Raw genomic sequence first — 13,819 nt, 5'->3', positions numbered from 1 at the left:
AAGGGTGGTTGATGACGTAAGCATTATCCAAACCCACTTCTCCCTTTTCATCAAAAGTCAGCAAATCGGACTCCCCCCCCCATCGATGATGACGTAATACTTGAACAGCCCCTTATACTCTTCTAGAGCTGGAACAGTCTTCGAACACAGGACTTAAAAAAAAAAATATCTATTTAACCCCTTCGCATACAGGCTTTTGGCCACAGGTTTAGGTGATCTCTATTTGAAATATGGGCGATAAATTTAACAACCTTTTCCAAAGAAAAGAAATGATAATAATTATAATGGAAAAGGAAAAACGATATAATAGATAAGAGAGTGTTTACTAGACTTCTCTTCCACCCTCACTCAACGTGTTCACTTTCGCTCCGGCATGTATATAGTAGAAATATACAATACATGTGGGGGAAAAATCGCTAAAATGAATATAGAAAAACAGACAGAAAAAAACCATTTCGGTTCATGAAAGAATAAGGCTCAGCGATGGTTAGGAGAGTAGAATTTTCGTCCATACCTACTGGAGTTTTGGACGAAAAATTTCGTCCGTGATCGTAAATGGGTTAATTTCTAAAACCTTACGCTTTTTCGAGGTCCAATATCTGCCTCTAGAGGTTGGTTTTTGTGTTTTTCTTGCCACTCACGTATAGGACAAAGCTTGCAGAGTATAAATAGCAATATTTTGCAATTTTTTGATCTGTATTTCCTTCTTAAAACAAACGATTCAAAATCGAGAACTTCAAAAAAAATTTTTTTTCCAATGCAGTGCAAGTAAAACGTGCATGAAATATTAGACACTACTTCTTTAGATCGAAAATCTCAAGTACGTGCAGTTTGGACACACCTTCACCTGGAGGATATACGATTACAATCGAAAGATGAATGTTATCGTCAGTTTCTAAGACTGGATTTAATTGTTTGACAAACGAGGCAAGTGCGGATGACATTTTTACTGTATGCTAGTCCAATCACCGCATCCATTAGTACTAATATTTTCACGAATATAGTCCACCGATCACGAGAAGAACACTGGCTACGTAACGTCGGACGATTCTATTATTTACTTTTAGGTAAAGCAACTGCCCATCGAGAATAGCGCAAGAGCAACGGCGCAACGGCGCTTTCCCGTTTGGCGTCTTTAGCGCTATTTTGGCCTCCTAGAAATTTCACTAAAAGCGCTACGGCAGTGCTCTCGGTAACGTCGTCATCGTAGTGTTTTTGTTTCGTGTTAAGGCATTGTCGCATTAGATTCACAAAAATAAGATCTGGTTAAAATTTTCCAGAATTTACGTGTAAGGCCTCAGAAAAATCACTTTGCCCGGGAAATCCCGTGATGCTCTTAAGACGGCCCGGCTGCTCGAGCACTTACGGCACATTATTTTAATACAAAAATATATTTTTTATTCCGCAGAAGGGATCGAAAACTCCAGCATTTTTTTATTAATCAGTTCCATGCATCAAGCTGAAGCCGAACACTGCTCGTATAAAACATTTTCAACCATGGCCCCCAGAAGGATGGGCTACTACAACGCACACCAACTCCGGTCATATATCGCCATATGGTAATTTCCAACCAGTGGAGTTGGGTGGGAAATGAAGGCTCCATTCATCGGTGGTCGCCCTAGGCTCGGTAGGTAAAGAACTTGCTTCGAATGTTCTATGCCCAGATTCGAACCCATGGACCTTGATGGTAACCTTCATAGTGGAAGACGACGGATGGGCTGACAAAATCCAGCCTATAGGAGAATTCTTATAATTTTCTTTTTTTTTCCACACTGTAAATTCAGAATGGACGGCCAGTGAAAGATCCCAGCCAGGATCCCTGCTGCAGCATGAGAGGACTATTCTTCCGATGCCCTTAAGCATGGCCCCCACATCTTGTAGGCGGGCTCTCAGATTGGAATCTTCGACGGGTCACTCTAAAATGAATTTGTAGTTGTAAAAAATGATTAGAATCATCCAAGGCCCCAGGGCTGGATCCCTGTCAGCCCTGCCCTTGGGGGGACATGCCCTTAAGGTGGCTATAGACGTAACTGCAAACTTGACAAGCAGGCATGCTCAATCTTTTTATTTGTTACTACTGCATTTGTCACCTATTTAAAAAGCCCATATGAGTAGCTTCTGTCGAGAAAGTAAAAAAGGAAAAAAGACGATGATATGGCGATAAGAGAAGGTAAACAGAAGAAGAATGGCTAATTGCTAGCAGGTGGCATTCTCTTGCTGCGGTATAGAAATTAAACCGAAGAAAATGCCATATAATTTACGGTAGTAATAAATTATTATTATTATATTAATAATACTCCTTTTGTATTAAATTATTAATTTAAAGTAATTTAACAATTAATTTATATTATTATTTTAGGAATTTAATTATTAATTTAAAGTAATTTTACTCCCTTTATTACTAAATGATCACAACTCCCTTCGAATTTTTTTCTGTATCAAATATTTTAGTTCAAAATATTGAATTTAATAAAAATTCAAATTTTTTAAACTAAAAAATTTAATTTACTTCCAACAACAACAATTTTCGAGTACATCTTTTAACAAACGCCAACACAAAAAGCGCAGCTCACTCAAGCGTGAAGACTGGTGGAGTTCACTGAAGTGTGAAGAATACCCGCATACCGATTTGCGCCAAGACAGCCTTTACTGGCAACCCGGGATAGTTTTTATCCTTTCCCCGCGCCGAAATGAACCCTCTCCAGAGAGGGGGGTTCGCATAACTCTTCTCGTGATCTGAGGACTACATACTAAACTTACTCCCTCTGTATTATAGATAATACTTAATTCCAACCTTTTTAACACATACCTGGAAATTCAAGCAATCTTATCGATATTTACAATTGTAGTGCTGCCCACACGATGGCGCTGGCGTATCTTCCCAGCTTGCTTAATTATTAGTCTATTTTCTGCTGGTGGTATCACAACAGAAATCGGAAGGCAGAGGCGTCTGGCTCGGTTTGTTGATGGTTGATGTCCTACTCACCGACGCGCGTGCCTGTGTCTCACCATGCACGGACCACATTTTTCTCTACCAGCATTCCCGTTTGTATTGTGTAAATATTATCCGTTGTAAATAAAGTGTAAATATATAAACGAAATCATTTCATGTATCAACTAAAGATTGGCGACATCGGAGGTGAAGCAAAAGAACCCACCATGGCAGAGGTGAGTGCCGTAGTTATACCGCCATTCAACGTGCGTGATGTATCGTTATGGTTCGTGATGTGTGAAAGCACTTTTAAGTTAGCCGCTCCGAAACCGATAACAGAGTCAAAAACAAAATACAACTACATCGTTGCAAATCTTCCTCCAGATAACGCATCTCTAGTACGAGACATTCTCATGAACCCGCCAACTTCGGAGCCATACGAAAAACTAAAGCACGAACTAGTCACACGTTGTAGTGAATCCTCGTCTACACAGCTTAGGAAACTTCTCGCTTGTGAGCCATTAGGAGATCGGAAACCGTCTGACATTCTCCGTGAATTAAAACGAAGAGCGGAATCTCTCAGCGTTTCGGACGAACTATTGACAGAACTCTTCCTGCAACAACTACCCAAATCTACTCGATCTATACTCGCTGTCGTGAGCCCACTAACCCTTGACAAAACAGCAGAGCTGGCCGACAAGATCCAAGAAGCAAGCCCACCTCATGTAGACGCCGTGAACAAAAGTCAACAGTCGGACACGATCGCACAACTCCAAGAAGAGATCGCCCAATTACGCCGCGAACTGAAAACAGTTTTGCGTGTTCGTTCCCGTAGTGTTTCGCGCTCGTGTTTCTCCCATTCAAAGAGATCAACATCACCACCTACGTTGCCGGATAGGCAATTTTGTCGGTACCATAAGACATTTGGCAATCAAGCCAGAAGGTGCACTTCACCATGCAGGTTTACAAAAAACGGCGAAGGCAGAGAGTAGTAGTTTGTAGTACTTATTTGTAGCCGATCGAAGCACCAACATTTCATTCCTTGCAGACACTGGATCTGACGTTTCAATACTCCCAGCATGCAGCACTGACAAACGTCAACCACTTCTCCAACTTTCCGCTGCAAATTCGTCTCCAAAGAACGTCTATGGTGAGCGAACAGTCACTTTAGATTTTCAACTTAACAGTCTTACGGTGGACTTACGACGACGATGTCTCCTCGACATGAGGACGAAACTTACTGCAAACTGTCAACTAAAGAAGTCAGAAGTGCACTCAATCAAACTTTTCGACGGTGACGCAACTTATCAAAGCCTGCTCAGCAAATCTTCGCTGAACTCCAAACCATGCTGTGAGCATATCATCGAGACAACAGGTAGGCTAATTTTTGCTAAAGCTCGCCGTCTCTCTCCAGAGAAGTTATCTTGCGCCAAAAAGGAATTTCTGGACATGCAAAAACAAGGATTATGTCGGCCATCAAACAGTGCATGGGCCAGTCCAATTCGTATGGTCAAGAAACCTAATGGTGCGTGACGTATCTGCGGTGATTACCGTCAGCTAAATAAGATCACCACACCAGACAGATATCCCATTCCTCATATCCATGACCTAACCCATATGCTTCATGGGACTGCAATATACTCGACCATCGACCTCGTCTCGGCGTATCAACAAATTCCAGTGGCAGAAGCTGACGTGCCCAAGACTGCGGTCATCACGCCTTTCGGGCTTTATGAGTTTCCTTTCATGCCCTACGGACTTTGCAATGCCGCCCAGACATTCCAGAGGTACATCGACCAAATGTTGGCTAGTCTCAGTTTTTCAGCGGGATACATAGATGACATCCTCATCGCATCAGCAAACTCTGAACAGCATAAACAGCACCTGGACATAGTTTTCAAACGACTGGCCGAACATGGTCTAAAGATCAACTCTCTGAAGTGCAAATTCTTCCAAGATGAAGCCACATGTCTCGGACACAGGATATCATAAAAAGGAATTTCTCCTCTTCATGATAAAGTGACGGCGATAAAAGATTTCCCAAGACCGGCAACCATCCAAGAACTTCGACGTTTTCTAGGAATGCTGAATTTTTATCGGAGATTCCTTCCTGGGTTAGCAGAAACACAAGCTCCACTATGTTTATATCTTCAAAAAAAAGCCAAAAGCAACGCGAAGATCGAGTGTACGGAAACATCAAATCAAGCGTTTGTAGATTGCAAGAAAAAACTCATTTCTGCAACCCTTCTTGCTTTTCCACATCCATCAGCCGAACTCTCTATCATGGTAGACGCATCCAATACAGCAATCGGTGCTTGCCTACAACAGCTTGTCAACTCGCACTGGCAACCTCTCGCTTTCTACTCCAGGAAGCTTATCGAAGCTGAGATGAATTATAGCGCTTACGACAGAGAGCTATTAGCAGCATATGCGGCAGTGAAGCAGTTTCAACACATGATCGAGGGGAAACATTTCATCCTCTACACCGACCATAAACCCTTGACATTTGCATTTCGTCAAAAGCCTCACAAGACATCTCCCAGACAAACAAGACATCTTGACTTCATCGGACAGCATACCACCGACATACGACACGTATCAGGCGTACAGAACCCAGTCTCTGATGCTCTTTCTAGAATACAAGCCATTGCATGCCCTCCATCAATAGACTATTCCAAGATCGCAGAAGCTCAAGTGACCGACAGTGAACTTGACTCTCTCAAGCATTCCTCCTCTTTAAAACTCAACATCTGCAATTTAGTTGGTATAGACAAACCACTCTGGTGTGACACATCCTGCAATCGAGTACGCCCATATATACCGAACACTCTTCGAAGACACGTTTTCGATGTTCTTCACAATCTATGCCACCCAGGCATCAAAGCAACAACGCGTCTTGTCTGCGATCGCTTTGTATGGCCTTCAATTCGGAAAGACTGCACCACCTGGACTCGATGTTGTGTGCCTTGCCAAAAGTCAAAGGTGCACAAACATACTGTTTCCGCTCCAGGAAAAATAGAAATGCCAGACGCTCGTTTCAAGCATGTTCACATCGATATCATTGGTCCACTTCCGTCATCCCAAGATTACACATATTGCCTCACCTGCATCGATCGATTCAGCCGTTGGATCGAAGTTTTACCGATGAAGGACATGACAGCAGCCACTGTTGCTTCAACATTCTATTCTGGTTGGATCAGTCGTTTCGGAACCCCAGAGAAAATAACAACAGACCAAGGTCGACAGTTCGAAAGCACATCAGGACGACACCTTACCATCCTCAAGCTAACGGGATGATAGAAAGAGTTCATCGACAACTGAAAGCAGCTCTGATAGCTTGGTCAAACATGAACTGGGTGAACACACTTCCAACAGTCCTGTTAGGGCTACGATCCTGCTACAAAGAAGACCTCAAGGCCACACCGGCACAACTCGTATACGGCACAGAGCTCAGATTGCCTGGCGATCTGATCACTAACGGTAGTAACAACATACCGTGTCCCACAGAATTCGTCTCCATTCTAAGGGACCAGATGCAGCAGCTACAACCAACTCCTGCAACGGCGCATGGTGAAAAGAGACTGTACATACATTCGGAACTGAAGAACACCACCCACGTCTTCCTGCGGTCAGACACAGTAAAACGAGCTTTCGTCCCCACTTACAACGGACCGTACGAAGTGCTGAAATGTGGTGAGAAGACATTTTGCCTTCTCATAAAAGGAAAACCTTCCATGGTATCGGTCGACAGGTTAAAACCTGCCTTTCTGCTCACCGGCAGTGTGCCTCAGCCAACCAACAAAAACACAGATGTATCCGTGCCAAAAACTTCCTCCGTCGTTCCGAAAAGCATCCTAAAAAAGACAACGACCTGCAAAAATATTTGTCAAAATCGACAAACCTGCAAAAATCGTCTACGTTCATCGAAGCACGTGACTTTTAAACTTTAATTCTTTCTCTTCTGTCCTCGTCCTTCGGATTGCGAGGGGGGTACTGTAGTGCTGCACACACGATGGCGCTGGCGTATCTTCCCAGCTTGTATAATTATTAGTCTATTTTCTGCTGGTGGCATCACAATAGAAATCGGAAGTCAAAGGCGTCTGGCTCGGTTTGTTGATGGTTGATGTTGTCCTACTCACCGACGCGCGTGTCTGTGTCTCACCATGCACGGGCCACATTTTTCTCTACCAGCATTCCCGTTTGTATTGTGTAAATATTATCCCTTGTAAATAAATTGTAAATATATAAACGAAATTATTTCATGTATCAACTAAACAATCTTATCGATATTTGGGTAGAATGCGGCTCGTAATGATATTATCTGAGAAAACAAGCGCGATAAAATAAAGGCGGGTTTACGCAATGGCGGTGACGAAGCTTACTCGGAAAAGTAAGTAATTTTTAATTTATTTTCAAGAATTTTATTGTTAAAAATGATACACATAAACGTAAGTTCATGTTAGAAATAATTTTTTCTAGTGTTAAAGTGTCATTTATAAACTCAGCACATTGAATTGTATGAAAATACACGTACGTGGAAATTCAGCGTTGAGCGGTGAATTTAAGCGTGTAACCAAAGTATTTAGTGTGAGGATTTTTTTGTATTTCTGTACTATTTTGAGGGAAAACATTGTTTTCGGGGATACATATAAATGACAAAAGAGCATATGTGTGTTGGTGAAATGGATATTGCCCTTTTCAAGAAATAAAGTTGTTGATTAATCCTGATAAGAATTGTCATATTGTTTTTACAGATATTGGTTATGCATAATCATTGTTTCGCTCTCCATGAATTTTCAGCTGAGCTTTCTAATATATTACTGCGATGCCTTTTTAAATACAAATTCATTTGCACTTTATCAGTTACTAGAATCATCAGATTCATGTATTTATTTATTTAGATATTCTGAGTAGTAATGAAATAGAAGCTGTTCTGCAATAAAGTGATCTTTCAGATATTTCTGATGGTAGAGGCAATGACTGGCGTACAGTTTTTTTGAGGAAGATGACTCTAGAGAATGTGGTTCAGATGACGACTCTGATGAATCTGATTCAGATGATGAAACTGCAGTTGCTAAAAAACACTTCCGGTACAACTCAATCGGTAGTAAATTGTCCAATGCGATTGACGGGAGTTGCGCTCGGTTTGAAAGAAAGAAAGTTGCTGAGAAACCAACATTAATAAAAAAGCCAAAGAACCCCATATTGAAAAAGAAAGTTGACATTCCTCACAGCCAGCCTATAAATAATGCATACATGGGAACAATAGACCTGTACGATAGATACTTGAGATATTACCGGTGGGGGTGGTAAGAACAAACAAATGGCCCATTAGATTTTTAACTCATTTTGTCGATCTTGTTATTTCGAATTGTTGGGTGATGTATGTTACGTATAAAAACAATAGAATAAGTGCCTATAAGTCTTTATTTGAATATAAAATGGTTGTTGTATTAGCACTTTGTAGGTATGATGAGAAATAAATTCCACGTATAGAGGAAGGCCTCCACGTCTGCAATGCTCTACACACTAGGAAGAACCTGAGCGAAGCAGGGAAAAATGATCCACAACCGATGAAAGATGTTCACTTGGATGAAGTGAATCCATTTCCTCGATACATGGAAGATGAAAATGCACCGAAATGTAGATTACCAGGATGCAAATGAAGAACTAGGGTAATCGGTACAAACTACTACAACTAAATCATACACGCACATCGTCCATATTCGTCTGCGGAACTTCTAGTGAATTGGTACATGTTGGAATGTGCGGTTACGTGTCGTGAACCTAATGTGAAGCTTGTTTCTGTGTAATACTAGTTATAGTGATGCCATCTGCGTCCTGATTTTCGAACTGTGAGTGAAGTGTAATGATTGAAGATTTTACTGTTGTAGGCCTGTTGCTCTCTGTGGCGAGACGTTTTAACGGGGAGATCGGCTTGCATTAGCACGATCGGTACAAACCATCAAATTTACTTGTGTGCCTTGAACTGTATATTTTTCGAAAATTACCATTTGATGCAATGTGTAGTGGATATATAATATATTGCTTCATTTGATCATTAGCACTGTGCAATAAAACTAACACATGTGAACGAAACGATGAACCTCTCCGCTAATCGTACGAAGTACAAATGACACCAGATATCAAGCGAAGATAATTGGAAAGAATGCCTATGCCGCCATCTGGAGGCTAATTCCGTTACGAGCTGCCACCGAGTTAGGAGGCGCAGTCCCATTCATCCCAATGTAATGTGTATTTTTAAGAAAGAAAATGTCTGTCCTCTCTCTGTCGTGTAATGGTAGAGCACGAGCCCGGAAGAAGTTCGAGATTGGTGATTCGATCCCCCACAGAGGAATGTGACTTTTATTTGCAATTATGTTAGCTTTGGAATCCAGTCATTTGTACTTCATAACACATGTGAATTCGTGATTACTATTGTCAGATAATGTTATATGATGTGTTTTAGATTTGTAAATAGTAAGTATACATCTAACTATATATATATTTGACGATGGTTAAAATATTAGGTGTTTCTGCTCCTTTGAATCATGAAGTACACATATGTGTACCTGAAATTTTCAGTCCCTCTTAATACTTACGGGAAACGTTTCTTTCCTATTGCAGTCCACAAACAGTAAAGAAACACATAAAATCGACTAACATGTGTTTTAGCTGTTTTTGAAGGTAAACAAAAAGTTCATCTGGTTTTAACAGTGATTTTCTTTGAATTTTTTCTTGAATGTGGCGCAGACATACCACGATACGTAGCAATTGGGGGCAACCGAACACGGCAGAAAATATTTGAATAGACGAAAGAGGTGCCTGCGTCTATATTAACTGTTTTAGGGCCCATCATCTTGTCATCACAGATATTAGCATAAAAAGCGGAAAAACCGACCTAAACAGAAATACGCAAGACTGAACAAAACCACGTGATGCGATGCACCTACACCTAACGCACTGTGTTCGTCAGAGTTAGCGGTTACACGACGCTGCTTTATTTGCCTTTGGAATCACCACCGCCGAACTTATCCAATCTTTTAAACAAGCATTTCTTTAGATTTGCGAGGTATTATACGGCCGATCTATAACGAATTGGCACCTTACGCATTACTATAGTGGCAGACTTCAAAGGTAGCATTGTTCGGCAGCTAAGTTGAACATGACAGACGACAGAAAAAACAGCAGTGCTTGAATGTCAGGGGAAAACCACCACAGATAAAAAGAAACCATGAAGTTCAAACCATTAACGTCTTTCACCGGCCAAAACAGCACACCAAAATGGATTTGCAATATGTGTCTTTGACAGGCACTATCCACTTTTAATTAATAGCAGTCCGTAAGTGAGAAGTGATCCGTGAGAGGTTAATATGAGACTTTTCTTGAAACGGAATAAGTTAGAAGCTGTGAGGTGAATCTCCGGCTGCTCTTTCAGGTCTCGCACCACTTTCGTACTTAGTCGATATCTAGGATCATCACTGTAATTCCTCAGTAACGTCTGATATTTATTACGCCAGGCATTGTTGACATCTGCCATGGCCGATGGAATTCCAGACGCGCTCAACATTACCAGTATGGTGTAAAAGGCTTTGAAGAAAATCAAAGACGTCGTCGTCATGACGTATGCCGAATTGAAGACTTCGAAGTTGTTAACGTAGACGGTTATATACAACAGCGCGAAAGCGAAATGCATAGCCATCATAGTCAGCAATGGTAAAGAGAAAGTATATTTCACGTCTTCTACAAAGCTCAAGGTTTTATCATGTTCTTTTACCACGTCACTGAGTTGTGTGAGGGACGCAGCGCTGCAATCTCGGATAGATTTGGCGAGAGCCTTTATATGGCGAGATACATCCTGGAATATCAGATAGAATAACAGTGAAGTGAACATTGGCCAAAGGAATGCCACGTATGAAAACGAACACGCGGACAACAAAAAAATCACGAAAGCGACACTGGTCTTTAGTTCCATGGGTTTCAAGCCAGCGAACCAGTATATCATGGATCTCCCATCTCTAGCAAAACTGAATTCAGCAATCCATATCAAAATTATTGAAACGGCAAGGATGATGGGCACCAAAGGTCTAGCGAGTAATATTCTACTGTGTTCATTCATACCCGCTCGATGAACATTTTTTTCGTTGGAGGATATGATTTTACAAATGTTCTGTGACTTGTTCTTGATGGTGAACCACAGAGCCATGTATCCAAAATGATTAACGATTCCCATCAAGGCATGAACTTTCCCCTGCGAAAAACCTCTACTATTCTGTATACGTAGAAACGATTGGTGCATCCATGCGAGAAAGAATAAAACTGTGAAGCATTTGTATGCGAACCTAGTTTTCCTCGAGAAACTTATGCCAAAGATACTGATCATCCATTTAATATATTTGTACCTTGAGTTACGCGATGACCATGCATGTACTCGTGGGCCTTTCCGTGACAAGATAAAATCCCAAGAAGTGGACCAAACCTTGAATGATATTGACATATTCTTTGTTTTCATAGATGTTTGGAAATGAATTTAAAATTAAATACCTTCACTTTCATGAGACAGAATGATGTCTGACGGCACATTGACTTGCTCCGATCAATTACGTTGATTTTGCTGGAACAGAGTTCTTGCTATGATGTTTGACGGTCAACTGACGTGGTCCAATCTATTCGTTCACTTTCCAGAGACAGGGTTCTTAGTATGATGATTGACGACCCATTGACTTGGTCCGATATATTACGCTCACTTTCGTGAGACAGAGTTCTTACTATAATGTCTGATGGTCAACTGACTTTGTCCGATCTTTTATGCATGCGATTGTAATGTAATTGGGTTTTATTTACTCATTTTTTTTTATCGCATCAGTTATTGTGATTGAATAGCGGTTAATCATTTTAATGGACAACACTGTTTGCAGTCACATGAAAAGATGCATATGAATGTGTACAATGTTTTACTTATATTATTATATATAGAAAAATACATGAATGAAAATATGAAAGATATCGATAAAGTTTGTTTGTAACATCAACAAAAACCTTTCCATCATACATTATAACCGTAGAAAAAATTAGCAAAACGGAGACAGTCTATCAATTGAAAACGTTATTGAAGGAAATTAATTTTTTTATCGAAGTCTTTACGTCAACGTTTTTGGGATTGCTTTGATAGATAAAAGTAGTAAAAACCTTACATTTTGTGGAAAGGGCAGACTCAACGATTTCAGGGTACCCTCAGTCCAGATTTCATGTATTTGACCGGAGAAGTCATCATCAAAGAAAGTTTACTGAAGTATCAAATATAGAGAATTAATGGGAAAAAATAATTTCAGTATTAAAATAAAGAAATAATTGCCGATTCAATGAACCTATTTGAGAAATAATAAAAATTCATAATTAAAGAGAAATTTCAGCAATTAGGATATTCTTGGGGGGGGGGGGACTGGATTGCGTTGGTCCAAACGTTGAGGTCGGACTTCCACTGGAAGCAATAAACTAATCGCGTGCAAAAAAGTAAGAGAACGTCATCCACTGCAAACGATCTTGAGCGAGCGACATCAGCAGACGAGCGAGGAATCGCGATGAATCCGATTTGATTGGGAATTTAGCGTCTTGAATTATCTGCGCATGCACAGTATGTTTGTTTGCTTCACTGGTGCGATCGCCCTGCTTTATTTTTCTGTTTCAGTCGTCATGCCTCTCCGAGCAGGCGAGTCTCTCTCCCTCCTTCCCGCGTGAACATGAAAGCTCAAATTGCCGTTCATGGTGTTTGATGGTAAGCACTAATCGAGGCGAGTAAGTTTTTCTCCGGCTTTTGTGCCAGATGTCTCATCAAGTACGGACTGAATAAATGTTCTCAAAAATTTAGTTTTTTAATATTGCCTTGAGATTATTTAATGGTGACAGTCGTCTGCGCGCGTGTGTGTGTGGCGTGCAGTCGCGAACTGAGTAGCGTGTAAAAGTCGCTTTCAGTGGTCGACGTCACATCGCTCAATGTCGACTGTTGCCGCTCACGTAGCTTGTCGAACGTTGTCGCTTTCAGTGGACGACCGGCATAAGAGGAATCTGGTCGGGGAGATCCTATAGTTATCACCAAAAAAAAGAAAAAAAAATAAATACACCCCTTCCCCCCCCCCATGCACGTACTCATACAATTAAAGCTCCAAAAACGTTTTCAGTTTTCAGTTCACCGGATCCAGGACGGGAAATTTCTAAAAAAGAAAATTTGCGCGTTAAGACTTTCATTTATTTTCGTGTTCCACGCGGATCGGTTAAATCCCCCTACATATCTGTGCAAATAACCTACATAAATTGGCGCTTTGTGTACACACACTTCTTCACCAACTTTTCTCCGATTTTTCGAAACAAATATCTCAGCAGACTTGGGAAAAGAGGGTTTTTTTTGTTGGTTTCAGAACAGACAACTTTCTGATTGGAAATTAATGGATTGGGGGACCATATAAAAATGTAGATTTTTTATTTCATCACACACTGTATTTTCACTCTGGAAACTGTTACAAAGGGATTTCTGAACACATTTTGAGCATTTTTTAAAGTAGAACCATACTTCTCAGACAAACGGTTGATCAAATAAAGTCCGAATAGGACTTACAGGTCTTACAGGTCTGTATATCCATAGACGATCTATACTTTATTGTAAGGCGTTCGAATGATCGACACTTATTCAGATAATTTTTTAGGGTGCGAAAAGCAACAGGGTGGAACATTTCGAATTTGGTTGAACATTTCAAATGATAATAAGCTACTGCTTAACGTACGTAACCTACATGCACCTCGCAAGCATTCCACTGAGGAATGTTTTACGAATTGTATATGCAGGAACGCGTGGGTGCATATGCGTCGCTCTAACCTATTTACGTTTCCAGA

At 40.8% G+C, this 13,819-nt stretch overlaps 2 protein-coding genes across 2 annotated transcripts; both read left to right on the top strand.

Annotated features, from left to right (window-relative positions):
- The first annotated feature begins 3,159 nt into the window (after positions 1 to 3,159).
- Positions 3,160 to 3,924, top strand: LOC149070427 (uncharacterized). Its single transcript, XM_089249320.1, has one exon. The coding sequence runs from the start codon at positions 3,160 to 3,162 to the stop codon at positions 3,922 to 3,924; it is 765 nt and encodes a 254-aa protein (XP_089105446.1).
- A 2,301-nt stretch (positions 3,925 to 6,225) lies between these two features.
- On the top strand, positions 6,226 to 6,882 carry LOC149070426 (uncharacterized). The gene has a single exon (XM_089249319.1). It carries the CDS (start codon positions 6,226 to 6,228, stop codon positions 6,880 to 6,882), a length of 657 nt encoding a protein of 218 aa, XP_089105445.1.
- The last annotated feature ends 6,937 nt before the right edge of the window (positions 6,883 to 13,819 follow it).

The sequence above is a fragment of the Pholcus phalangioides genome, unplaced genomic scaffold, assembly GCF_987345545.1.
Source record: "Pholcus phalangioides strain wild (caught in Gottingen) unplaced genomic scaffold, Ppha-v1.0 ptg000022l_1, whole genome shotgun sequence".
NCBI lineage: Eukaryota > Metazoa > Arthropoda > Arachnida > Araneae > Pholcidae > Pholcus > Pholcus phalangioides.
This window is presented reverse-complemented; position numbering and strand designations above follow the sequence as displayed.